The following is a 27,184-nucleotide window of genomic DNA, read 5'->3' as shown; positions in this document are numbered from 1 at the left end:
TGTCCTGGTTCAGGGTTGTGTTGCCAAGAGGAAAGAGTCTTTTTGGAATTCACTCAGAATTGCTGGATGAGCAGGCCCAGATCTACATACTCCCTTCTTCCCCGCAAAAAATCTCTTGACCAATACGAGGGATTTAAATAAAGCAAATTGCTGGAGTTTTGGCGACCACTAATCCTGTATGCTGGCCCTCCTAACTTCCCTGCTTTTTCATTAGACTGAGGTTGCCAGACCTTTTGCATGTGAACCCATATATGATGCTATATCCCACCCAGCACCAGTTTCTGTGAACTTACAATTTATATAATTTTATTTTATATTATTATTTTTATTTATTTATTTTTTGGATGTGCTGGGTCTCCATTGTTGCAAGGGCTTTCTCTAGTCGCAGACAGCGGGCACTGCTCTCCAGTTAAAGTGAGATGGCTTCTCCTTGCAGTGGTTTCTCTCATTGCAGGGCTCTAGGGCATGCAGGCTTCAGTTGCTGTGGCTCATGGGCTTAGCTGCTCCGAGGCTTATGGGATCTTCCCAGACCAGGGATCGAACCTATGTCCCCTGCATTGGCAAGCAGATTCCTATCCACTGTACCATTAGTAGAATATTTGGAGAGTACAGAGAAAAAGGCAAAGAGAAAAATTCATTGATCTGCCACCCAAATCTGATATTAATATCTGGGTGAATTTCTCTCCTGCCTTTTAATTCATAGGATTCAAAAGAAAACAGCAACATTAAATGCAGTCATTCATACATGATGACTTTTGTATCCTGCCTTTTCATTTAACATTGCATTATAAGTATTTTTTGCATATTCCTACATTCTCTTCCTGAACATTATATTTAGTAGCTGCACAATATTCCACCAAGAAGGTACATTATGCTTTAAAATCACCTTCTGGATTTCTTTCTTCATTCACCTGGGGGAGGGAGAGGAAGGAAAGATGGCCAGGAAGAGCTTTTCCTGTTCAGGATTCCAAGAAAAGCATCGCCAAGTCTGGCTTGATACTTGGTTATCGTTCTTGTGTGCCCTTCTAATCCTGACCTTCAAGCCAGCTTAAGAGAACCTGGCCCCTTAGTAGGAGCTGGCAGCCGTGCCTCCAGTCGAGCAGAGGCCCCTTAACCTGAAATGAAAACGACCCTTCCATCCAAGGAGAAAAAGACTAGAGTTAAAATCTATCCACTGTAACTGCAGGACAGAGAAGTCCTTAAGCCTCCTTCTTCAAACATAGCACCTAGAAATGGTACTGATTACAGACTACTTGTCGGTAAGAGGGGAGAGCTATGAAAGGATAACTTTGTTTGCTGGTAGCTGCCTGGCTACTGTCAAGGCACCCACCTTCCACTTTGAATTATGTATTAACTAGTACTGCAGATTCAGAGAAGGCAACGGCACCCCACTCCAGTTCTCTTGCCTGGAAAATCCCATGGACGGAGGAGCCTGGTAGGCTGCAGTCCATGGGGTCGTGAAGAGTTGGACAGGACTGAGGGACTTCACTTTCACTTTTCACTTTCATGCACTGGAGAAGGAAATGGCAACCCACTCCAGTGTTATTGCTTGGAGAATCCCAGGGTTGGCAGACCCTGGTGGGCTGTTGTCTGTGGGGTTGCACGGAGTTGGACACGATTGAAGTGACTTAGCAGCAGCAGTATTTCAGTTTAAGCTGCCTTGAGGAGAAAGCCCTATTTAGTCACCTGGGAGACATAGCCTGCTGCTCTTTGGGAGCCAGTTTAAATTTCACCTTCATTAGCTTTGAGTGGTTTTGATTGTGGTCAGCCCAGAGGAAGTTGATAGGATGAAGCCTGGAGAGATTGGAGGAGACCTCGTGGCTTGGTTGCCATCCTCCATTCTGCTTTGCTTTGCTAGAAGCTGTGGGCTGGATGCCAGGGTGGAGCACTGAAGCGTGAGGTCAGAGGGCACGGGGGAGCTGTGGAGATAGAACATCCCTCTACCCCTCCTCTGCCCAGGGACTCAGTAGGCAACCAGTGGAGCAGAGCAGCACCTGGCAGGGCTGTCCCACAGCTTCAAGCATGAGTGATGACAACAGGGATAGAACAGTGGGCTCCTGTTGGCACAGGTACTTGAATATTTCATGGGTTTGGATTTGAAAATTAGTTGAGATATTTGTTTGTAGTAGTGTCAGATTCAGTCACCTCAGACCCTCCAGAGCTTTGAGAATGGCCTCTTCACCCCTCCAGACTCTAGAAGTCTCTTTCCCTTGGATACTCCACCCCGTGTAGTCTCACTTGTGCCTGGTAGTTGACACTGCCAGCCCTCACCTCCACTTCCTGGAGGCAGCACCAACAATTCACACAACAACCCTTTCTCACCCCTTTGTTGTGATGTATCTGCCTCCTAGGGCTTCCCAGGTAGTGCTAGAGGTAAAGAACCCACCTGCCAGTGCTGGAGACTGACACTGCTGCTATAGCTCGGGAGGAAAGCGGATGTGATATTTCAAACTACATTTGCAGTGCCAAAGCGTCCTCCTTGGCTCAGAGCAGGTCGTACATGAATGTTGAAATACTCCATGAACCTTCTGCCACAGAACTGAATAGGAGGCTTACCCTCTGGAACCTGGGTAATAGCCAGTTCAGCACCCTCTGAAATCATGTTTTTAAGTAATTGGGTATGGAATTATTCCTATTTCTAAATCCCCAGTGGTAAGCAGAGATAAATGTGAGCTTTGTTGTATCAGTCCCTTAAATATTCCCCAACCCACCTCCCCCCTGAAGAGTCAGACTAATACAAATAGGGCCCAGCAAAGTGGATGTTAATTACAGGCAAATTCTGCCTGGCCACAAGGGTAAAGCTCTCCTAACTGCCTGATTACACTAGGTCGCCTGGCCCTGAAGACCAAAGAAGAGAATTTCCCCAGGGGAAGCCATTTAGGGGGCCAAGCCAGTGGATATGGGCAGAGTGTTTACTGTTCTCATAATGGTGCCCTGGGCCTGCTGTTTATTTCGGAGGTTTTAATTGACTAGTGAGGTGGTGCTATACCAGCTCACCACCTATAAACCTCCCTGGAACCAGCTGAGTGAGTGAGGCACTAAGCCTGTGGGACAAATTTGGAGTCTTGGAAATTAGGCATGAGATGATCCCAGAGCAGACCCAGGAAACTTGCACCCGGAGAAGTCATGCTGCTGTGTTGCTGAGGGCAGAAGGTTCATTTGTCATGAATACTGAACTTCCTGCCACTAAGTATCACACCCTGGAGGGATAGGTATGTAGAATCCGGAGCACTGGCAAGCAGATGCCATTCTCTGGTTGAAGTCGGCTGGAGTTAACCTTTACTGAGTACTTCCTCTCAGCCGGTCTTTTCAATCTTTATGACAGTCCTGTCAAGTAGATAATCAGTCCCATCTCTGGGATGAAGATACTGAGGTTAGTGCCACATGGCTAGTGACAGAACTTACTCCGAGGGCTTAACCAAGGTCTTCTCTCTCCACTCGAGCTTAAGTAGCTGTGGTGCATAGGCTTAGTTGCTCCTTGGAAGATCCCCTTGTGGGATCTTCCCAGATCAGGGATCAAACCTGTGTCCCCTGCATTGGCAGCCAGATTCTTAACCACTGGACCATTAGGGAAGTCCCTGAACATTTGTTATAAAAAGCACACAGAAAAGGAATGTTTATGTAGCATATTAGTGATGATTTTCTCAAGCAAGAGTCCAAAATGATTTGGTTTATATACTCCACGATGGGAGTGAGTGGAGATGTGTTAAGGGTCTGTCTACCCGGGGGACTGAGGGGTGAGCTCTGTGGCCCAGTGTGAGTCATGGTGAGCCCCTCAGACTTCTGAGGAGCAACTTGCAGACTGCAACTCACATTCCTATAAATTTTCATAGCAATTGACCCAGGGGTATCCAGGAGATATGTAAATTCATTTTTTACTAATCTTCAATTATAATACATCCAAGATTTTCCAAGAGTTAGAAACCATTGTGTTCAGCTGACTGTAAACTTCCTTCCTTGAATGCTAAGAACTCCCCATCTCTGCCCAACTCTACCCCACCCCACCTCACCTCACCCAGGTCTACCGTCAGCTTTGGGGAACTTGGAAACCTCTGGTGATAAGGTCAGTTGGGAATTTACGAAGTCGTGGGTGTCGGAAGTAAATGTGTAAAAAGGGGGAGGAGGAATTGGTTTTGGCTCCAGGACACAGGGAACTTTTAAGGTTCTTGCAAAACCGTTACAGCTCTTGAAAGCCTTAAAGTCATCAGCGCCCTACTGCGGAATTCAGAGCTTGTCACAATCGTTAACACCCTCTTTGACCAGTTTTTTTTAATTTAACGAGTATTGTCTTCTGAGCCTTTTTTACCCCTAGCAGGAAGGTTCTGCTGTTTTGGCTTTAGGGAGTGTTCTACACAAAGCGCAGCTCCTTCGCGTGCGGCAGTCGAGGGATTTCTACCTGCTTGCTCGCTTTGCAGGGTGAGTAGGGTTCGAGGCTTAGAAGACGGGGCGCGGGGCAAAGGGCAAGTGAGAGTCACAATTTTGGAAGCCCCTATGGGTTATACTGAAGTTAACTGCGCTTCAGTTTCCAGGTTGAGCACAATGACCACCTCTTCCCTGGGCAGTTGGGCCCGGGCCGAGCGCGGAGGAACTAGGCTTTTGGCTTCGATTGGGAAACCCAATTTCGGAGTGTGCGGAGACTACGAGTCTTTCCGAACAGGAGGAGGCGCGTCCACTCGGGACCCTGCGTCCCACCGCGCGCCGGCCGCGTGGGGCTTCCCCCGGCCGAGCCGGGAAGGGGATGCTCCCTCGCAGCCCTCAGGGGAGCCCTCCCACTCTTCCCAACTTTCCCGGCCCCAGGGCCGGAGGAGGGCGCTTCTCCCGGCGGGGGCGCACTCGGTACTTAAAGGCTGCTCGGCGGGGCCAGCGCTCGTCAGTCGGAGCGCGCGGCAGCAGCGGCGCACCGTGGAGCGAGGCGCGGCGGCGAGGAGCGGGAGGAGGGGCATGGAGCCGCCGCGGGCCTGCTGAGCACAGGAGCGCGGGCAGCCGGCGGCACGGTGAGCGCGGGCCTGGCCAGCCGGCCAGCCCTCTCAGAGGGGCGGGCTGCCCGAGGGACCCGGGCGCGCCGGGCTCCAGGGTGGCGCTTGCTGAGCCCTGCGGACCCCGCTGGCTCCCCCAGCCGTGTGGGTGCTGCGTGCAGCGCCGCGAGGCGGGCTGAGGGCTGCGGCATCTCCAGGCTTCCCGGCGGCGGTTCCTGTAGCCCTCTCCCCGCTGACCCCTCCTCCCTTTCTTCATCCTCTCCTTCTCCAGCCTCTCCTCCCTTCCGGCTCCTGTTTTGTGAATGGATTAGGAGGTGGACGACGGTGAGGGGCACCAGGCTGGCTGGAGTCTCGCTGCCCCAGGCCCGCCCGGGTGTTCGCACCTGTCCAGGCACCAAGATGCTCGGTGCCCCGGTTACTGCGGGTCAGCCCGGCCGTGGCCGCAAGTACCTGCGGCCTGGGCTCCCTTTCCCTTGCGGGCTCGGAGGGGCTGGGAGGGCGGCCGGGCGCAAAGGAAAGAGCCCCTGCCCCGCGCACAAGTTTCCGTCCCGCCGCGTATGGGCCCCGCAGCAGGGCACACCTGTCAGCTGGAGAGGCGACAGACTGGGCAGCCCCGCGTAGTGTCGGGAGTAGATTGGCGGCGTTCGTCTTTGACTGGAGGTTTTCTCTTTCCCACGTCTCTCGGGGTAGGGGGAAGGCTTAGGGAGCGTCCCCAATCTCTTGCCCTTCAAGCCGGGTGCGCATTAACCTACAGGGGCCGAGCTCTCCTGGATCTCCTCTGAGCAAAGGGGGTGGAGGGGGACAAGAGGCTCCTCTCGCCGGCTTGAGGGGTGACACGGTCTCCTGTCTCGGCAGGGCCACTTGAGGCGGAGCTGGCCCCAGATCCTGATTGCACAAGAGGTACCTGGCTGCGGGACCTTTTTGGGGCCTCTGTGGTATAGGGGTGCCAGGATAAAGCCTTTAGTTCCTGAGCGGGGAAGGAGGGGTCCTGCCCGGGAAAGGAGGGGGCCGGCGACACTGAGGTTGCCGCCTTTGTCTGCAGGCACACTTTGCCAAGGTAGCGCCCGTCCTCCCTCCCCCCAGGAGGTGAGTGGGGCCTGGTCCGACTGATTCCTTGCGTTTTCCGTTTCTTCCCGGCTGGGTCGTGGGAAACGGGCACGTGGGTGTGGCCGGCACCGTCTTCGTTGGAAAGCCAGGGTCTGGCGGGGGTGAGAAGCATGGCCAGTGCCTTCCGGGCTGCGTTAACCTGATGGGCACCGCCTCTGGCACTGCACCGAGGCGGGGCGCCAGCGCCGGGCAGGTTGCTGGGTTGGCCTCGGCGCCCCCTGCTCTTTACCAGCGCGCAGGCAGGCAGCAGTGCCCGCAGCGCCCCCATGGCATATAAGCTCTAGAGGGGGGTGGGGGCGCTCCTGGGTGGTGGATGCAGGGCCTAGGGACCCGTGGACTGCTAGCGCGTGTGAGGCTCCCCCGGGGGGGGCGGGGCGGGGGAGACAAGGACGGCTGGGAATCCTGCAGAGGAAGCACAAGGCAGGCTCCCCGGGACAGCGGGGCAGAGCGCCCGGAGGCCGAGCTTCCCGGAGAGTTGAGGCTGCCAACAGCACTTTCCGGACCGAAGCTGCTGGAATGCTGCTGAGGCCTGAGTCTCCGGTTGATTTAGGCACCGACTACGTGTTCCTTGCCCCTCCTGTGTGAGAGGTGGCAGGGGAACCAGCTCCCTAGCAAGAAAGTATGTTTGTGTTGAGGTGGCAGTCAGGAGTGAGTTTGAGTGAGACCTAGACTTGGAGCAAGCTTGGAAGTGAGACCCCTTTGTCTGTAAAGGGTGGGCAGTGGTGGTAACAGAATTCTCCAGATCAGGCAGGTGGCAAGGAGAGGAGATGGGGAGAGGGCCTAAGAGTAGCGGGCAGGGAGCTGTCCTCATCAGCCTTCCCCCAACCCCTCCCCTCCCCCACTCAGTCCTTCAGGGCTACTAATCAGTATAATGGTTTATCTGGGACCTATGGAACAAGAAACCATTGGAATCCCTCCCCGGGGAGTTGCTAAGTCCCAGAGAATTTGGGCAAGATCAAGCAGCCAGGGCGATAGTAGGGCTGTGTCTCCAGCACAAGGCTTCAAGTACCAAGTGCTAGACTCGGCTCACTAAAACACAGCTCTTTTCAGATGGGCAGATGCTGGAAGTCCCGAGTTTTCCTAACAAAACCTGCCAGCATTTCCTGGAGTAGTGGGGCAGGGGTACGTGGACAGAGATTCCATGCAGCACTAGGACCAAGTGGATGGGGCTTCCTGGCAGGCACCGTCCCGGGCTGCTGGGCTGCTGCAGTGGCAGCTGCAGTTCCCCCTGGTGCCCCAGTGCTGGGCTTCCAGGAGGGCTGTCCACACCCCAGCTCTCATTTCCTTTTCTTTCCCTTGTCTGCTTTTCCTGGTTACTTTCCCTTTCTTTGCTGCCTCTCAAGTCAAAGAGAAAAAGGTGAGAAAGCAGAGAACATTGGTAAACTTTCTCTTACAGATTTAGTTGTTTTGAGAAAGGGAAGCTGTTTCCTCCTTTTTTCCCTCAGGCAGGTCTCTATGTTTCCTGCTCTTTCTCATCTTTTCCTTCCCCACTTTCTTCATGGTGTGATCTCCTGGTGGGTGTAGGGCATAAAGGCTGCCTACCTGCCCTTGCCCCTCCACTTCCTCCCTCTTGGCTTCTCATGCTCAGAGCTTCCTCTGGCCTCAGGCTCACCCCTACTGAAGCTTATCTGTGAGAGCTTTGGGTCAGGTAGATCCCAGTTCTACCACCAGCTAGGTCTCTCTCAGATCTCTCTGGCTTGGGTTTAGCTAATGATAATAAATGCTGCTTTGAGTGCTTTATGTATATAACCCATTTAATCCTCAAAGATGTTAGGAGGTTAGTGCTGCAACACACATTTTACAGATGAATAAACTAAGGGGTAGAACAGGCACACAGTAAGTGGCAGAGCTGAGGATTCTTGCCTGGAGAATCCCATGGACAGAGGGGCCTGTCCTCTGCTACTAAACTACTACTACTACTGGTCTGGCTTTCAAGTCTCCAGTCTTAGTCATGCCCAATAAATGGTGATGGTTGTTATTAGTGGATCATTTCCCCAGTTCAAGGCCAGGTCCAGAGACCATGTCCCCATGGCCATTGACCAGAGAAGCTGCCTCCCGCTGACCCACTTCTCCCACCTTCTCCCACCAGATGCCGGTGCAGCTGACAACAGCCCTGCGCGTGGTGGGCACCAGCCTGTTTGCCTTGGCAGTGCTGGGTGGGATCCTGGCAGCTTACGTGACAGGCTACCAGTTCATCCACACAGAAAAACACTACCTGTCCTTTGGGCTGTACGGTGCCATCCTGGGCCTGCACCTGCTCATCCAGAGCCTGTTTGCCTTTCTGGAGCACCGGCGCATGCGACGGGCAGGCCGGACCCTGAAGCTGCCCTCCCCACTGCAGCGCTCGGTGGCGCTCTGCATCGCTGCATACCAGGAGGACCCCGACTACCTGCGCAAGTGCCTGCGCTCAGCCCAGCGCATCGCCTTCCCCGACCTCAAAGTGGTCCTGGTGGTGGACGGCAATCGCCAGGAGGATGCCTACATGCTGGACATCTTCCACGAGGTGCTTGGTGGCACCGAGCAAGCTGGCTTCTTCGTGTGGCGCAGCAATTTCCATGAGGCGGGTGAGGGTGAGACGGAGACCAGCCTGCAGGAGGGCATGGACCGCGTTCGGGACGTGGTGCGGGCCAGCACCTTCTCGTGCATCATGCAGAAGTGGGGAGGCAAGCGAGAGGTCATGTACACGGCCTTCAAGGCCCTTGGTGATTCGGTGGATTACATCCAGGTGAGGGTGCCTCCCTAGGTGTGTGTGAATGTGTGGATGTGTCCAGCCAGCCAGGTATACTCTCCTAGGGAATTTTAGGTCCAGTCTAGGGGCCTTGTCGTGTACTCTCCTCCCCTACACTTCAGAAGGCAGTAAACACAGTAATTTTCAACAGCTGTCCTGGGGTCAAGAAGACCTAGGCGGGAATCTTGGATTTGCGGGTACTTAGCTATGTGAATCTGGGCAGGTCTCTGGACTCTGGGCAGGTCTGTGGATTGGTATCCCGAGTGGCAAACAAGTGTATAGCATTTACTTTATACCAGACACTGTTATAGGTACTTCATGTGTTTTAGTTCTTTTAATCTTCATAATATTCCTTGGGGATAGGTACCATGCTTATTTCTACTTGCAGAAACTGAGCCTGAAGTACAGTTGCCTAACTTGCCTAATGTCACACAGCAGTAGTGAGCAGAGCCAGGAGTTGAGCCCAGGCCGTTTGTCCTTGTGCAATACTGCCTCACCATTGGCAGCATGGGGATGAGCCTCGTCATAAACTGTGGGGAAGAGCAAAAAAGAATCATGCTCCAAAGCACTCAGACAGTTTTAGTTATGGGTTGATGAAAAGTCTCACTCTTTCTGGTGTCAAGTTCTTGTCTGTGAGGCGGAGGGACACAGGTGCAAATCACCCCCCAGCTCAGTGCTGCAGCCATCTTGGCAGGGCCAAGACCCCAACAGACCCTGTCTCGCTTCCAGCTGAAGCAGGCATTGACACCTCCTTGGAAATTTTATTATGCTGACAAGGTAACACGGCTCCAGTTTTCATATAACAAAACCTAGAGAAAACTGATCAAAGATTATGCATCTCAGTACCAAGTAGAAACTGACACCCGGGACCCAGATTTGTGGTCCAGCATCTGTTCCCCCTTCTCTGTTCCCGCCCTTCTCCACATATGCCCATCGCTTGAATGAATAGCAGCTGCTGTGGTCGCCCACCTACGTACCAGCAGTCTTGCTGACAGCATGTTGTGTACTCCAATATTTAAATTTTCTATACGGTACCCACCTAAAATTAGCTTGCTGCATATTTTTTTGTCTTGGCTGTTTGGAAAGTTGTACCCTCACATAAGAGTTGGTACACCTGCCTCTTCCTGCCTTCCTAGGCCCAAGGGCCTCCTCAGCGCCAGAGAGGGAGGGCTGTGAGACAGGTCTTGATTCTGCAGTCCGTCTAGGGTCAAGGGGCCTTTGAGACTTGCCTGTGGACTCAGACGACTTAGAAAAAGCCCTTGAGCCCTGGCACAGGCTCAAGCCACAGTGACTGCTGTCTGTTCCCTCGAAGCACAGGATCTCCTCACCCCTGCCCTCCCACACCTGTTCCTTCCAGTGTGTTCTGGTGGGTCGGCACATGGGCTCACTGCCTGGGGCAGCCCTGGGCCTGCCTGTCAGTGAACACTCTGGATTTCAGTCTGTCTTCACGAGCCCGCTGAAGTTGTCTTTCCCCCTTCAGGAGATAACCCTGCTTCAGCCAGTGGGGAAGCCCAGGCAGCCAAGAGCGCTAGCCTTTCCTAACCTTGCTTAGTTGGAAAGACCTCCCTGGGGTGAAGGAAGTGCCGCAGTGTGAGGAATGAGAGAGTCAGGGCTGAAGTAGTTGTGTGACCAGCAGCTCTGGGAAGCTTGGCCTGTAAGCTGAGGAGGTTCTGGGAGTGTGGCTTGAGGCTCCTGCGACGTTCCCAGTCTGGGCCAGTACTGTAAGGATGTCAGTGGGGAGGCAGGTCGGAAGTGGCTGCGATGACTCTACCTGGTTCCTCTCTGCCCTCCTTCCGCTGCTTGTCTGCAGTCATTGAATCTTCCAGTATGGAAAGAGAAAGCAGAGGGTCAAAGTGCAGCCCCCTTCCTGCAGGCTAGTGGGCTCTCTCAGCAACTTTAGTAGAAGAATTCTAGGCTTCTGCAGACTCTGGGCTCATCTGTGGATACTATTTCTTGCTCTGTCAGGGGTCAGGAAGCCGGTTCCCCTACCCAGTGGCTATTTGGGATTTTCACACCGTCTCAATCATTTTCTAAAATGCAAACAAGGAGTCAGGCAATAGGGAAAGTGCTTGTAGTACAGGTTCAACTATTAACAAGAATGAGTCACCGAACAGAATCAAACCAGGAGTCTCCCATTGGAGGGGAGGGTGGGTGGGCAGGATTTGATCCAGGTTCTGAGTGGAGGAGCTGCTACCAGCTTCTAGGCTCATCCAGAGCTAGAATCTAGGTGAGAACAGCCCTTGGCTCTGCTGGGCCCTAGTCTGGGAGACCTGGCCAACAGGGCACAAATGGCCTGGCAGCCACACTGGTGGGGCTATGACTGGGCTAGATACACCGTCCACTTGGGCTGGCTGTCTAAGACTGAAACAGGGCAGCGCTGTTCGTGATGATCCCGTGAGCAAGCTTTGGTGGTAGCCTCTGGCAGGAGCAATGCCTGCTGGCCTTGCTTGAGCCACAGTGCCTGTCAGTCTGATTTCAGTGACATTTACCTTTCTTCCCAAGGACCCCAGAGAAATATATTAAGACCACTTCTGAGGAGCCTGGCTCAATCAGGGCTAAATTTCTGTCCAGTACTAGACACTTCTCCCTTTCTGGGCCCACCACTGAAAGTCCCCTGGGTTCCTCTCCCAGCCAAGCAGCTGTCAAGTCGGTACCTGAACTCTCCTGTTTCTTACTTCCCTCGGTAATTCATCTCACCCCTTCTATTTGGCGTAGATCTCTTTGTTAGTGGTTTGAAGTGTGTCTGGTGAAGGGGTTATGTCCCTTGGGCAGTGAGCCACCAGGGGTGGGGTGGGTGGGTGTGTCTGTGTCAGAATGGACTGACAGTGCCTTTCTTCTGCAGGTGTGTGACTCTGACACTGTGCTGGATCCAGCCTGCACCATTGAGATGCTTCGAGTCCTGGAGGAGGACCCTCAAGTAGGAGGAGTCGGGGGAGATGTCCAAGTAAGAAGTAACCAAGGATTCCTGGGGCTGGAGGGTCTGGATTCTTTCTGCTTCTTCATCTAATTGGATATACTAGGGAAGTGGGCATTTTGTTTTGGAGGGGGGTTTCCTCTTTGACAGTTTCATTGGTACCGAAGGGCTCATCTGCTACCCACCCACTTTCCTGTCCTATTTCCACCAGGGGCAGGGGAGCAGAAAATTACTTGACTGGTATGTAGAGAGCCTGTACTGCTGGGAGGGGCACAGTGTTCTGAGGTCATCCATCCTAGAGGGTGCTTCCTTTTTGGCCAGTGGTGCAGCAAGCACCTCCAAAGTTAGACCCCCTGAAAAACACTTGCTGTTGGGGACGTTGCACTGAAGAGCTCTGTGCAGTATGGTATGAATAAAGGGCCAGATCTTCTTCCAAGGGAACTGCTGGCAACATACCATGTCTTCCCAAGAAGCTTTCCAACTGCAGAAAGGGTCAGGATCGGGGGCTGGGGTGTTACTTTGCTTCTTTCTCAAGCCTTTCTCTCAGCCACCACCACAGGCTGCCTCCTGAGACTGGAAGTGGCTTTGGCTGCTAGAGCAATTTCATTGGGACAGTTGGTGCATATGACATAGAGGAGAGGCGGGGCTGGTGGTGAGAAGAGTTGACTGGGTGTGGTTGCCTCCTCTCAGCCTCAGGTTTCCCACCTGTGAGAGAGCTGGGACTTGTGGCCAGGAACCAGAGCAAAGGGCTACGGATCTCAGAGTGTAGGGAGGCCTCCTGTTCTCTGGTGTCTGTCTTCTGGGGCTCTCATCCTCAGGCAAGGAGGCCCAGAATCTCTGGTTCCCTTGCAGATCCTTAACAAGTACGATTCATGGATCTCCTTCCTGAGCAGTGTGCGGTACTGGATGGCCTTCAACGTGGAGCGGGCTTGCCAGTCCTACTTTGGCTGTGTGCAGTGCATCAGTGGGCCCTTGGGCATGTACCGTAACAGCCTCCTTCAGCAATTCCTGGAGGACTGGTACCACCAGAAGTTTCTGGGCAGCAAGTGCAGCTTTGGGGATGACCGGCACCTCACCAACCGAGTCCTGAGTCTCGGCTACAGGACTAAGTATACAGCTCGTTCTAAATGCCTCACGGAGACCCCCACCAAGTACCTCCGGTGGCTCAACCAGCAGACTCGCTGGAGCAAGTCTTACTTCCGGGAGTGGCTCTACAACTCTCTGTGGTTCCACAAGCACCACCTCTGGATGACCTACGAGTCAGTGGTCACAGGTTTCTTCCCCTTCTTCCTCATTGCCACGGTCATACAGCTCTTCTACCGAGGCCGCATCTGGAACATTCTCCTCTTTCTGCTGACAGTGCAGCTAGTGGGCATTATCAAGGCCACCTACGCCTGCTTCCTGCGGGGCAACGCAGAGATGATCTTCATGTCGCTCTACTCCCTTCTCTATATGTCCAGCCTCCTGCCGGCCAAGATCTTTGCCATTGCTACCATCAACAAGTCTGGCTGGGGCACCTCTGGCCGAAAAACCATCGTGGTGAACTTCATTGGCCTCATCCCTGTGTCCATCTGGGTGGCAGTCCTCCTTGGGGGGCTGGCCTACACAGCTTACTGCCAGGATCTGTTCAGTGAGACAGAGCTGGCCTTCCTGGTCTCTGGGGCCATCCTGTACGGCTGCTACTGGGTGGCCCTCCTCATGCTGTACCTGGCCATCATCGCCCGGCGATGCGGGAAGAAGCCAGAACAGTATAGCTTAGCTTTTGCTGAGGTGTGATGCAGCCCCCAAGCAGAGCGGGAAGAGTGCAATGGGTAAGGGAGGGAAGGGGAACGGAAAAGACAGGGTGGGAGGGAGAGGGAGTGCTGTTTTAGTTTCTTAATGGTCCAAAGTGCAAAGAATGGTGACTGTTGTATGGCCTGGGACAGCTCTGTTTCGAGGAGGCAAGTCCAGTGCAGCGGAGGAGAGGCAGAGGAGGCATACTGTTTTCAGGCCGCTTGTCTGTTGCCTCCGCACATACAGGTGGCCTCTGGGCAAGATTCCATTTCCTCCCCTGAGATCCAGAGGGAACTCAGAAGTGTGCTAAAGCAAATAGTAAGTTCCATTCAGTGGCAACTTCTCACGGGTGAGTGAGCAACAAGGGCCCATGGGAAGGGGTTCTCTTAGTCCACCTGAACACAATCAGAGGTGGTGGGAGTACTTCTGAGTGATCTGGGCCAGCTAGTAACACGTCCCCACCTCAATCTAGTTATCAATGCAATAAGATTGTGCCTGAAATACAAGGCCCAGAAGCCTGATCTTTGGGCATCAGAAAACAGGGTCCGGGAATGGTGCTTTCTTATGTGAAGTACCTCATTCCGCATCTCAGCATCCCAAGGATGAGCCAGACTAGCAGGGAGTTAGCACTGTACTGTTTTAAAGTGTGTGTGTGTGTGTGTGTGTGTGTGTTAAAAAGGAAAGCTGGCCAGGAGTAACAGACATTGGTGGTGGTGGTGCTAAAAGCCATGGGTTACATGGAGGCTGGGAGCTGACTGTATTCTACCTGGAAATTGCCCAAACATCTATCTAGATTAGCTTGTCTGTGATCTCTTCTGAGAAGGTAAAATGTTTTGGTCATCTACCAAGAAGATTAAACCGTAACGTGATGAGAAAGGAAGTGAGGACTTGGGTATTACAAGCTGTATACTCCTGAATTCCTCTCTCAAATTCAGCTCTGAGTCTAAGCCAGCCTCCTCACTTGGCTTCCCTTCACAGTGATAAGTCACCTCTCCCACCCTCCTCCTCACCGAGTTGTTTTTCAAGTGGCGAGTGAGACAGAGCCTAGGGCTCTCATCGGCCCCTCTGCAGTAGGCCAGCCTGCCATCAGCATGTCGGGGGAAAGCTATTAGGAGTCTCTGACCAAACTGGCTGCAGCCTGGAACTAACTGCCTGGACAGATTCCTTGGCAGCTGGACAGCACACATGACATTCAGGCTATAGTTCTTGACAATCACCTCTACTGGAAAGCTTTGCAGCATTCCCTACGTGAGCCCTCAGTCCAAGCTGGTCATCGTTGAGACTGTCCATTCTCCTCAGTGGCTTCTCCAGGGAATTCTTACAGCCAAGTTGTGGATAGTCACTACTGCACTTGCTTGCTCCTGTCCAGAAACCAAACTAGGGGATGGAACTGGTATCTAAATTCTAAGGTTCTTGTCTTCTCTCACCCCTCTTGAGGATGTTTGATTTTCCTCTGCTTTTTTGGAGACGGTGTGAGGGAAGGCCGTTTTCTACAGATGTGCAATGCACAAGACTGCTCTGAGCTCTTGGGTTTAAAACCTGGGATACAGACTATAAGCCTTTGACTTAAGGGTTGCTTGCTCCAGTGTGCTCTCTCTCCAAACGTCCACTCCAGAGGGCCTGCTGACCTGTCAGAACCAGCACCAAGGTGGAGAGTAGTTGAGGGGCAAGCCTCTAGTGTGCCCAGGTGCTGCCCACAAAGGAACTAGGTGCACTCTGAGCCAGACGGGCAAACCCTGGTGCTTCCCTTCATTGCCGCCGACTCGTGGGTTTTCCAGGTGCACCAACACTGCTGCATCGCACAGGCCTCGTTTCTGGAAGACTGTTGGTTGACATCAGGCCTAATCCAGAAGGCTAGGAAGAGGCAGCAGGCATTTGCTAAACGCAGTTGTTCCGGGCTCCTCCGTGTTTTTGCTGGCCAAGAAGTAAACTATTTTGAGCACTACAATGGAGGAAATCCGGTCAGCCAACTGCAGAGCTCAGACTTCACTAAGGGCTTGTTTTTCTTCAGCTTTTACTTGAAGGTTAACATGGGATGGACTCCCAGATGGAGAACTCTATGCAGTCCTCCTCTCAGCTCTGCCTTGCACTTAAGAGATTATCAACTTTCCCCAGGTCGAGCAGGCAGGTACAAGTAAGTGGGCTCACAACGTTTGACCTCGACTGGTTTTTCTAAGTTATTTTGTACATTTTTCAGCAGTGAAACCAAACTGGGTCTTCAGCTTTACTCCCGTTTCTTGCAAGGGAAGAGCCTTTATACAATTGGACACATTTTGGTTTTTCCTCAATGAGAATTTTAACCCTCTTTTGTATTATTTCTACAATTTGTAAACATATTTATTTTTACTTTGTTTTTTTTTTACTTTCTGGTGAAATTTTTTATACTGCACTTATTTGTCAAAATAAAGTTATCTCACTTAAGGCTGGTATCTCTGAACTCCTCCTTCCCTCTTTGAACTAATGAAAGCTCTTTAATTCAGTTCCAAGATGGGTATTTGAGGCAGAACTAGTTTTGTCAAGGTAATTCCAATGAACTCAGAAGCAGGTAAGTTGTCAAAGCTGCCTCTGGACCTGGGGAATTCCAGTAGGCCTGCTTAGTAACTGCACACCTGTGGTGGCTTAGTTTTTACTGTAGAGGATGCATAGGGTCTTTGGAGAAATTACTAAGCCAATGAGTTAGCCCTAGCTAACCAGTTAAGGCTAAAAACCAAAGCTTGCTTCCTCCTTAAATGAAAGCATATTATCTGAGAGGTCATGGAGGATTGTGGCCAAGCTGGAACAATGAAAAGCAGTGGGTAAACTTCCTTCCCTGTGGAACAGGTAATAAAAAGGGAGTGAAATCAACAGCCCTCTCGTCTCATTTATTAAAGAAACAGTAAGAAAAGATACAATGCGGGAAAAACACCAACCATCCTTTCACATCAGGCTGAACAAAGCACAGTGATTTCTCCCCTTTATCCCCCCACCCCCACCCCAATTCCCATAATCCCATCCATATCAGTTTAATCTTGAGGTTCTTTGATTGGGAGTACCAGTGGAGAGGGAGTTAGATGAGCAGTGGAGCCTTGGTTCTGGCTTCCTCTAAGTCCCGGGAGAAGGAAGCTGCAGACCCAGTCAGTCAAGCGGATGCTCTATTTGGTGGCTCTCTCAAGTGGCTGCACTTCCCTGTTCTGTGTTCAAGTCCCCAGGGGAAGAAGGTATGGCAGTAGAGGATGACCAGGTCAGTGTTGCAGAAGCATGGTCCTTTCACCAACACAACATTTCTAGAGAGCAGTGAGCTCATTCTCCAGTGCTGAGCAGGGGTCTATGTATGAATTGGGACCTGCAGGCCAATGTATCCCTGAGGAAAGGTCCACAAGAACAATTCAAGAAACTAGTTAAGAAACAAGGGGCAGAAAGCTGTGGGACAAAAGCACAGCAGGCTCCTGAAGGCTGGAGATACCTTCTCTCAAGGTGGGATCATTCCCACCTGCCAAAGTCCACATCCCACAGTTGCAAAGTTCCTTCAGTCAAGAAAGACGCAGAGTGGGGAAAAAGGCTCATTTGAACCTGAGCCCCAGGTATGTACTTCAGATTGTAGTTCCGTATCTACCACTTCACCTGTCCAGAACCACAGTGCCTGGAAACCAAGGTGGTCCTGGAGAGAAAATGGTGTTTAAGGGGGTAACATTCCATTTGGGTACATTGCAGCCATTGGCCCCCCTGGTCTGGGGAAAGCAGCTGGGTTTGTGCCAGGGAGGCTCCCTACTCTAGGAAATGGAACCAAAGTCTTGCTCACAGGGCCATTCATTCTTGGAAAGGAAGCTGGGTTTACACCCAGGGTCCCAGTTGGCCTTGCAAAAGAAGCTGGGTTGATACCCACAGGGCCTGCTGGCGAAGAGCCTAAGGGCCCTGGAGCTGGCCTGGGGAAGGTAACCTGACCAGGGCCTAATGGGCCAATAGACCTGGGGAAGGTAGCTGGACTTGGACCCTGTAAGCCAGTGGCCCTTGGGAAGTTAGCTGGGTTGGGGCCTAGTGGCCCAGAGGCTCTTGGGAAAACTGCTGGACTTGAACCCTGGAGGCCAGCAGACCTCTGGAAGTTAACTGGGTTTGAAGCCAATGTGTTAGAAGACTGAGAGAAGGCAGCTGGGTTCAACCCCCCTGCACCTGTCCCCCTTGGAAAGGGATTAGCATTTACTCCCATAGGACCAGCAGGCCTTGCAAAATGAGCTGAATTAGGGCCAATGGGGCCAGGAGCCCTTGACAGGGGAGATGGATTTGGCCCTGGAAGGCCAATTCCCCGAGAGCCAGGCCCTGAATTTGGGCCTATGGGGCCAGGAAGTCTGGCCATGGAAGATGGGCTTGTGCCCATGTTTCCAGAAGCCTGTGAGAAAGAAGCTGAATTTGCTCCTAAAAGACCTGCTGCTCTTAGAATGGGAGCAAGATCTAGACCTTGAGGCCCAGCCATTCTTAAGTTAAGACCAGATCCTGTGCCCAAGAGGCCACCTGCTCTGGCATCCAGATTAGGGCCTGGGCCCAGGCCACCGGCCCTTGGATTAGGCCCAAGGCCTGGGCCCAGGCCACCTGATCTTGGATTGGGCCCAAGGCCAGGACCTGGAAACATACTTGACCTCGGGGCAGGGTTTGTACCTACAAAGCCTGACCTCAGACTGGGACTCGGTCCAGGGCCCAGGCCAACAGGTCTAGGATTGGGGGGACCATTTCCAGGAGTCAACAGGACACCTGCTCTCAGGCTGGGTCCAGATCCAGGGCCCATGGGGCCACCACTTCTGGGGTCAGGACCTGTTCCCAGAAGACCACTTGGCCTTGGGTTGGATGCCAGACCTGGCCCTGGGAGACCCCCTAGCCTTGGGTTAGACAGAGGCCCTGGGCCTGGAAGAGCCCCTGCTCTAGGATTCAGAGTTGACCCTGGGTTTGGGCCCAAGAGACCACCCGGCCTTGGGAAAGAAACTGCACCTGTGCTAGTGGGGTTCATCCCTCTTGGGAAAGAAGCCAGGCCCGGGTCACGAGCACCAGCAGGGAAAGGTGCTGGATTTGAAGCCAGTGAGCCTGATGAAGTGGGAAAAGGAGAGGGGTTCCTTGGAAATGGGGCCAAATTTCCACCAAGAGAACTGCTTGCCATAAGGAAGGGATCCGAGTTCAAACCCAGTGGGTGTCCTGTGTTTAGAACAGGACCCCCCTGGGGTCCCAGGGAACCATCCAGCCGTCCTCGAGGTGGCAGGGGGGCACGAGTCCAAGGAGTTGGCCGCTCTCGAGGGAAAATCCGAGGTTCTTTCATACTTTCTTGGGGACGTTGGTGATGATGGGCTTGGGGCGAGTTTTGAAAAGGATCTTGTTTTTGATGAGTGCTGTCACCAGGTACCGGGTGCCACTCTCGCAGCCGAGTTCATCACAATCCTGCTCCCCGGCAGTGTGTTTCACAAGGACGGCAAAAGGTTTCTCCAGGTGGATGATTTTCCCATACAGGATATGATGCCCCACGATCAGCACAGGGATTCCCTTTGGCAGGACAAGAATGAGATGCCTAAGATTCAGGGCAAAGTCATAATATTCAAGTGCCTTCCAGAGATGCTCTTAGGAGACGATGCTGGCACCTCCACTCCCTCTACCACTGCTGGGAAGCCACAACGGACAACCCACCCTCATATCCGTTTTACTCTTTCCGGTCCCAGGTAAGAGAATTGCTACTTTCAGAACTGTGACCTTTCCAGATTCCCCAAAGCTAAATTACCCTGCTACTGCAGAGGTCGGGGGTGGGGGTGGGGGGGAGAACAAGTGGGGCTTGGCTAGACCCTGAATAACAAACCTGAGGGCAGTCCTCACTGTGGGTCCTGGGAGCACCACCTTGGTGTAGCTTGCTTTCCTGAGGCATTAGGCAGGGAAAGAAAAGTCCCCTCACCTCAGTGGTGTAATGTAGGTCTCCCAGGAGGTTTCCAGCTAATCCAGTGCTGTGGCGAGCCTCGATCTCCCCCTGTAGCTCCATCAGCACCCATTCTGCCAGGCCTCCAGCCCCAGCACTGCAAGCAAAGGGCTGGCGGTTACACTATTTTGGAGGGGTGAAGGATGAATCATAGTGTCCTACACCACCATTCAAGGCCCAAGGGAACTCCTTGTTGAGCACAAATTCTTGGGAAATTGGGCAGTGCCATGCACTGAACTCAAAACTGAAACGCTGGGATTTGTGCCGGATGCATCTGAGGACCCCAATTCTTTCAGGGAAATTTCAAACCTATATAGACTTGATCGTTCAAGCTAAATTAAAACCCTCAAAATTTACTCACCTGGAAATAACAATCTGCACCATGAGCTTTACGTCTTTAAAAAGCAACGGAAAAGAAGCTGTAGAGGAAAAATATATTTTTTAGGATAATCATAACGAATACTGTGTGCCAGGCACTTTCTAAATGCTTTAGACACATTTAATTTCATTCCCCTAACAACTCCATAGCATGTACATTTTTTAAACTGGTATTATACATAGAGAATTGCTTCAGATCACCAAGGGTCAACTACAATGTGGAAAGTTAATAGGTACCACAGTGTGTTCAAGGTCACATAGCTACTAGTCAACTAGCCAAGATTTGAACCCAAGACATATACTGCAGAGCCCACCCTCTCGTCAGTATGCTAACTTGCCTTTCTCAGGGGCGTTATATTTTCCATTCTGTGTATGTCTAAAAAACTAATGAATTATTTTAGATTTAACTTTTTCCTTTGGTGATGGTGTAAGTGGATGTCTGCCACTTTGGTTATATTTCAAGATTCAAAGGATCTCTCTGAACTAAAAGCTAAGAGAACGGAAAAGGTCCTTCAGACGTTAGTGAATGGTAAAGCTTATTTCTAACATGATTCTCATCAAACATATTGCCCATCTTTCACTTAGACACTAAAACAACCCTGATGCTTAATCCTTCATTTTATACAATGGCCCCACCTGGTGGCAAGTTTGCAGAATGAGTTAAAATGGGACACTTTTGCCTGAAACTGGCTTCTTATACTTGTCTTCCTAAGAAAGGTAGATTAACAGGGGGACTAAAGGGATGGGGGATCTAAACTATGACTTCTGTACAAATCTTTCCCATGAGTAGATGAAGCGTAGTGCAAGGTTATCAGATCAGTGTTTACCAACTGTAGAACAAGTTAATAGGTATTATAATTGTGCTCACCATTAGCAAACACCTGCTTAAACAGCTTTCCTTACTGACATGTCAATCTTTGTTTTGGATCTCCAGGGAAAAGTATCAATATACTGCCAGCAGCCCTGTAAGACAGCAGAACCTCTTTTCTCTTGAGCACCAAACACACTTTGGAACCATGAGGCTGGTCAATTACTGGACTTCAAGTATAAATAGCAGCTATTATTTATTCCGGAGAAGGCAGTGGCACCCCCAATCCAGTCCTCTTGCCTGGAAAATCCCATGGATGGAGGAGCCTGGTAGGCTGCAGTCCATGGGGTCACTAGGAGTCGGACACGACTGAGCGACTTCACTTTCACTTTTCACTTTCATGCACTGGAGAAGGAAATGGCAACCCACTCCAGTGTTCTTGCCTGGAGAATCCCAGGGACAGGGGAGCCTGGTGGGCTGCCATCCATGGGGCCGCACAGAGTTGGACACGACTAAAGCGACTTAGCAGCAGCAGTATTTATTCAATTTTTACTATGAATCAGATCCTGTGCATATATATTATGGGTGGTATCTCATTCAACTACTGTGAGACAGGGACCTCCCTGTATTTTGCAGATAAAAGTTACTGAGGGATATACTCTTGCTTGTATGTGGCACAGACACAGCTAGCAGGTAGCAGAGCCAGCGTAAAAACGTAGGCCATCTGACTTCACACTTGTAATCAATACCTCTCAACCAGGGAGAAAACCAAGCGAGGACAAAAAGGCATGAAAGCATCAGGCAGGCGCTGCTTACATGCATTTAGCAAGAGCTACATCCAGAGGCATGCTTCAATGCGCCAGGCCTGCTGCAGCACTGCCAAGTGTGGTACCTCTGACCACAGGAATACACTGGCTCAGGCGAACAAAGGTCTGACAGGTAAGAAGGCCCTACTTCCACCGTCAGCAGACCAACCAAAGCACTTTTGATATTCTCCCAAGGTCTCCTGAAGGAGAAAGACTAACAGTTTAATTTAGAAGCCCTAAATTCAGGTTCCAGCCTGAAGTGTGGACACTCATCACATACAAGTCACTGCGGGGCTAAAACCTAGACTATCGGCTTCATTTAACTACTGTGAAAACCAAATATAAGATGTGGAACTGCTTTAAAAGACTAACATATAGCTAATTTTTCAAAGGATAATAAAATCAGCATTTCCACATTATAACTATAAAACTTAAGAGCATGGTAGGTACATTTTAGCCATAAATCAAAAAAGGCTCAATAACTGAAACTGAAGTTGTGAAGTTTCTAAGGGTTAATAAATACATATAGATCAAGAAAGAGTTCTTGTAAATGAGTTTTTAAAATTGTATTTATTTTTTAACTGATAACTGCTTTACAATATTTGTTTGATTTAAATAAACTTTTGGTGACTGATGATACAGTGTATTTTCCCTGGTAAGTGCAAGTGATAATAAAATACAGGTAGTTTCAGAGAAGCAATAAAGTGTTCACACAGATACACATTTTAGGAAAATCACGGCAGGGAAGGAGATTAATCTTTAAGACTTCTGACTCTAAGGTAGGAATGTATGGACTGTTTAGAAAAAGGGGATGTATTAATATTAATAGAAATATTTTCGATGCATTCCCTATTTCCTGGACAGTCTCCTGCCAGAACAAGAATTCAAAATAGTGGCCTACTTAGGGCTTTCACTGCCATGGGCCTGGGTCAGAGAACTAAGAGCCCACAAGCTGCGAAGTATGGCCAAAAAAGCTAAATAAATAAAAACAAAAACCAGAAAAAAAGTGGTCGAAGTGGATAAAGGAAAATAGATGCCTGGTAGCTGGGTCAGAGTAGCTGCACCTCCATACTTGTTGCTATTGCTTCAACAAGCCTACACAGCTCTCTATCCACTTATGTAAGCGGCCCTGCCTGAGTCCACCTATTGATACAGGCAGGCAGCTAGCAATTCTCCTAAAAACAAAAATCCTGTGACCTAAACACTTTAGACCTAGACCTAATGAGGCTGAAGATGTGACGACAAATCAAGTTCATACCCAGCTTGCAAGAGTCTAGCTCACAGGAACCCGTGGACTGATATGGCTGTATTTACGTACATGGGGGTGTATTTACCAAGTTGTTATTAATAAATAATGCAGGGGAACGCATCCCTTTGAATTTTAAAATTCACCTTTAGCACCATAAAATATCCTATTGGCTGAATCAGATTATTCTTTTTCTTGCTCCATGCTCTAAACAGCTGTTCTTAAAACTAGGTATGTTTACCTGGGCACTTCACTAATAACACACCTAATGGAGGTGCATTTTACCCAGTGTGGAGATAACTAAAAAAAACATGAGAACATGCAGTCCAATCTGTCCCCATCCCCTTGAGAGCAGGCAGAACAAGTTAGTAGGAAAACAAAGAGGTGAAGAAGTAAAATACAAGTCAAATCCTGTTGGTAACAAGTAACATTATAATGAAAAATTTCTGTAAAACAAAGAGATTTCTAAGTCTTCAGTCTCAACTCATTCCAACTTTTACAAATAACCAAAGCAACTTTTAAATGTCTGTTCTAAGGTACTGCTTGTGTAGAAACTGCAGCTGTTATCAAGAGCAATATCTGAAGGCACAGTTTGACCAATGTACCACATCAAATCACAAAACTAAAAGTCAATGGAAAAGATTGCCCAGCACCTCTCTCAACAGCCTTGAGTTTAATCCCAGATTTAGACAGGATCAACTGTCTCTGGTTAAGAATAATAATTCCAAGTTCCTGTAGAGCCAGAAGAATTTTATGATCTCACTTTTCAAAAAGATGTTTAAATTCAATGTATTTCAGAGTGAAGTCTCAAAGGCCACGACTACAGTATGAACTTGGAGAGGGAAGGTATGGAAAAAACCAAACACCTTTTCCCTGCAATGAATTATTTTGACTCCCTATCCTCTCTTATAAAAGGGGAAATTTTTTTCTACCTAAGTTTTTGAGGCTGTTACATGGCTAAATAAATACATATGTTCTGTACTCATTAGTCAAATGACTTTACCTATGTAAAAGAAACTTTTTAAAAAGCATTGTGTACATTTTAGCTATCTTTTTCCTTTATGGAAAGACAAAAACAAAATGTCTTTTGGGGGAGGCTTAAAGATTTCTGGAAATAGTATCTAAAATTTTTTTAGAATATCTGAGGTTACCTCAGATCATTCCCAATCTTAAGACCTGGAGTTATTTTGGAGGTTACAAGTAAAGCTGAAACACTGTTGTTTCTCAAGATAGTAGTCCTGATGACTTCAAGAGGCCTGAACAAACTACAGAGTAGCAAAGGAATCCCTTCTTCTCAAAACAAATGCATACTCACAATGGGAGCCCTAATCAAAACTCAAAAGGTTTGTCTGAAATCAGACCAAATCTGGGATATATCTTAACTGTCATTTTGAAGTCAGTTACTATTAAAGTTATTAAAAACCTGAAAAATCGAAGTGCCACCAGTTTCTTAATTAGGAAGAAAAGTTCAGGCAAAGCATTATCTTTTTAATACAGAAAGCTTCATTTCTTACATAGCTAAACCTCTCTGAACATTTCCCTGGATTTTTTTTCATTCTGCAAACAAGGCACTGTCTGTCACTGCCTTTTTACAGTGAGGCAACAAGGCATAGAGAAGCTAAAGGTTAAGTAACTGGTCTAACACCTGAGAGTGGCTGCTGCGGAATATGACCGTAACTCCCCCACAATCCAGCCTTTCCTGCGTCCTCTCACACAGCACCCCCGCCACCCACCATGCCTCATGTCTACAGAGGAACTTGCTTTATAAACACTGCCTTTCTCACAGCATCTACACAGGGTGGCAGATAAACCACCTATGAGGAAAATCTTACACACTGCCACTATGACATCTGTGGCGTAGGCAGCTGAAATCAAGTAAGCCTGCTTTTCATCATATTCAATTGATGAGGCTTAAGTTTCTAAAATCCCTAGAGATGTACTCAAGGTCAGCTCCAGGACTCAAAATTATAGCCCAAACCCGTTTCCTTAATGTTAGACAAAGTCAGTCAAAAGAACAGAGCATTCTTTCTCACTGATTCATCTAATCTACAAAATTTTTTATCCATTGGTTTCTGAATTGTTAATATTACCAAGCGCTTAACAGAGAATAGCAATGAGCAAGGATCCTTAATAATGGTAACAGCTCCCAAAATAAGATATAGCAGAAAGTGTGGTATGTACGGTATTAAACAGAACATGCAGCATTTATGGAAACAATGGGCTCTGACTCAATGGTTTAACCTAACTACACAGAATTAAATTTTATTAGAGCTAAACAGTCTTTTTAAAATTGTTTTCATTAGGCCCTTACAAATTTATATTTGCAAATTGCTGGGCCAACAGTTAGCATTTACTGAGTCTTTATTCAGTCCCAAAGACTATTCTGTGTTCAGGGATTTAGTGAGAATTCATTGTCAGACCTGCCTTCTGTGAGTCTACCATCTTTCTAGCCTATGTATGATGGAGGTAACATAATCTTATGTCACAGTTTCTCCACCAATAAACTGAACATAAAAAAGAACCTATCTCAAAAAGATTGTTTTATTAAATGAAGTTATGAATGTAAAGTCCTTAGCATGTGCCTAACATATGGTAAAACTTAGGGTCAAGCTATTGTTACCTGGAGGAACATGGCATTTTCTTAGTACATGTCCAATAGAATGACTTTACACTACTCTGTTTAATTATTTTAATCTTTATAGTGGACTAAAACATCCTATAAAAGCAGCATGTTGTAAGAATAAAGTCGTTTACTTTATTGATGGGAGAACAATTCAAACATGGCAGGCAGGGTTTACCAAGCTGCTTCAGGGATTAAGTTCTGGAAGGTTTTTTTCTCTAAGCATGGTAGCTATTTCTCTGTGTGCCTTTCCAGCAAACGAACAATTCATGAACTTTTACATACAACTGGATACAGATTACTTTTATTAGCAGTGTTACTGTGATTTGTGACTGATGGGGATAATCTAAGTTTCAAGGGAAGACCTTGTCTCTTGACAGACTTATTAAGTGCTAAAATCCAGTTTCTAAATGAAAAGCCTGCTCTCCTCCGAAAAGGGGCCATGGAGGGTAGGTGGAACTGAATGCTTCCGAACTTTTCATTAGTCAACAGTGTGTTCAAAAACATGTGTGGACACTATGCATACATGTGGGACTTTCCCATCACGTTTTAAGATTCCCATGATGGAGGGAATCAATTACTGGTATTCGTAGACAATAGGTAGAAAAGATGGCTTCAGTCGTTCTGAGTTACTCCAGTTTTCTCCATCTTCTGCTACTCTGTGGCCCCATCTACCCTTCCTCCTTTTACTGCCCTGAGCCCCTCCCTTGCCCAAAGTCCCTGTCTAGCGCTGCTTGAGGTCTCCCTCTATACTGGATTTCCCTCCCACGAGCCCCATCTTCACCATCTCCCCTGACCCCCTCCTCCTCTCCCTGAAAATTGAGCTACAAGCACTTCCTATTTCTAGCCCCTCCCACTTTCTGGGACTTCTCTGTCCGCTTCCCCTCTCTTGCCCACCCCCACCCCCTGACCCCCCCGACTTTCTCTAGGACCTCTTACCAAGCCTTTCTATCTCCCAAGGAAAACTATTTTAAACTCCACCCTCCAACCCCAGAATGGTCTTTCCAAACCGTTCACCCTCCTAAAGATCGCTCTAAACGTTATTCCTCTACCACCCTCATCTTCCAAATCGTTCCCTATGTCCCCCAATTCTTAAGTACTTCGCTCCTCAAGGACCCGACTCCACCCCACTCTTCTCCGGCCTCTCACTCCACCCACAAAAGAAGCTGGATCACTCTCCAGACAGTCTCTTCCTTCCAGTCACCCTCCCAACTACCGCTCCCAATAGCCTCTTCCCCCCAAGATTTAAAAATGTCCCCTCCAAAGAACTCACAGTCCTACCCCTCGCTTAGACCCTTTCTGATGTTCCCGCTACTTCCTGGGTTCCAGGTCTCCCCCACTCTCGCAAGCATCGCGTGCTGGGTTCCCTCCCCACCCAGGGAAAAGCCCCTTCCCGCACATACCTCGAGATTCCGGCCCGCGCTGCCCCCTTCTCCGTCCTCCGCCCGCGCTCGGCCACTCTTTCCGCCCTTCTCCCGCTCCGCCCAGCTCGCTCCCTTCCCTCCGCCTTCCGACTCCGCACCTCTCCCTTCTCCGCAATTCCCGACTCTCCTACCCCGAGGGCGCCTCTGGGTCGCCCCTACCTCTGCGCGGCCCTCCCCGCTCCCCTCCCCCTTCCCGGCCTCCCCTCCCCCGCCCGCTGCTCCCCGCCCCTCAGCTCGCCATTCTTCTCCTCGAGCCGCGCGCCCCGCCCGGCCCCAGCTTCCTAGCTTCCCGCTCCCTCGCACCCTCGCCCCCCCATCCCCAGCTCAGCCCTCGCTCCCCGCGGCCTCCCGCGCTCCCTACCCGCGGCCTGACCTGCAATGGCGGCCGCCGATCGCGGCGCCGCGCGGCCAACGGGCGACAACCGAACCTCCCGCCGCCGTCGCCGCCGCCGCGAGCACTGCCTGCGCACTTCCGGCCTTGCGC

General features: G+C 50.0%; 3 protein-coding genes and 1 long non-coding RNA gene across 5 annotated transcripts; 2 read left to right on the top strand and 2 right to left on the bottom strand.

The window, feature by feature from the left end:
* Window positions 1-1,619: 1,619 nt before the first annotated feature.
* Window positions 1,620-26,357, top strand: LOC120872756. Its single transcript, XR_005723326.1, has 4 exons — window positions 1,620-1,640; window positions 6,327-6,332; window positions 6,831-6,834; window positions 25,870-26,357. It is a non-coding gene; the product is annotated as an uncharacterized LOC120872756 (long non-coding RNA).
* Window positions 8,014-16,775, top strand: HAS3 (hyaluronan synthase 3). 2 transcript variants are annotated; one of them, XM_040253298.1, is made up of 3 exons: window positions 8,014-8,808; window positions 11,654-11,755; window positions 16,680-16,775. In XM_040253298.1, the coding sequence occupies exons 1-3, from the start codon at window positions 8,173-8,175 to the stop codon at window positions 16,773-16,775; spliced, it is 834 nt and encodes a 277-aa protein (XP_040109232.1). In that variant the 5' UTR covers window positions 8,014-8,172. The 2 variants fall into 2 exon arrangements, with proteins under 2 accessions (XP_040109232.1, XP_040109230.1); XM_040253296.1 differs by lacking the exon at window positions 16,680-16,775 and adding an exon at window positions 12,578-14,167 and having other exon boundaries at window positions 8,158-8,808.
* DERPC (DERPC proline and glycine rich nuclear protein) lies at window positions 16,339-18,800 on the bottom strand. The gene is made up of 2 exons (XM_040253301.1): window positions 18,073-18,800; window positions 16,339-18,012 (listed from the first exon to the last, which is right to left on the bottom strand). Exons 1-2 carry the CDS (start codon window positions 18,774-18,776, stop codon window positions 17,154-17,156), a joined length of 1,563 nt encoding a protein of 520 aa, XP_040109235.1. The 5' UTR covers window positions 18,777-18,800; the 3' UTR covers window positions 16,339-17,153.
* On the bottom strand, window positions 16,339-27,171 carry CHTF8 (chromosome transmission fidelity factor 8). The gene is made up of 4 exons (XM_040253356.1): window positions 27,074-27,171; window positions 19,780-19,837; window positions 19,398-19,515; window positions 16,339-18,997 (listed from the first exon to the last, which is right to left on the bottom strand). The coding sequence occupies exons 2-4, from the start codon at window positions 19,800-19,802 to the stop codon at window positions 18,773-18,775; spliced, it is 366 nt and encodes a 121-aa protein (XP_040109290.1). The 5' UTR covers window positions 19,803-19,837; window positions 27,074-27,171; the 3' UTR covers window positions 16,339-18,772.
* Window positions 27,172-27,184: the final 13 nt, after the last annotated feature.

The sequence above is a fragment of the Oryx dammah genome, unplaced genomic scaffold (assembly GCF_014754425.2).
Source record: "Oryx dammah isolate SB20612 unplaced genomic scaffold, SCBI_Odam_1.1 HiC_scaffold_13, whole genome shotgun sequence".
NCBI classification, from domain to species: domain Eukaryota; kingdom Metazoa; phylum Chordata; class Mammalia; order Artiodactyla; family Bovidae; genus Oryx; species Oryx dammah.
Note: the sequence above shows the minus strand (reverse complement) of the source record. Positions and strands in the feature narration are given on the sequence as shown.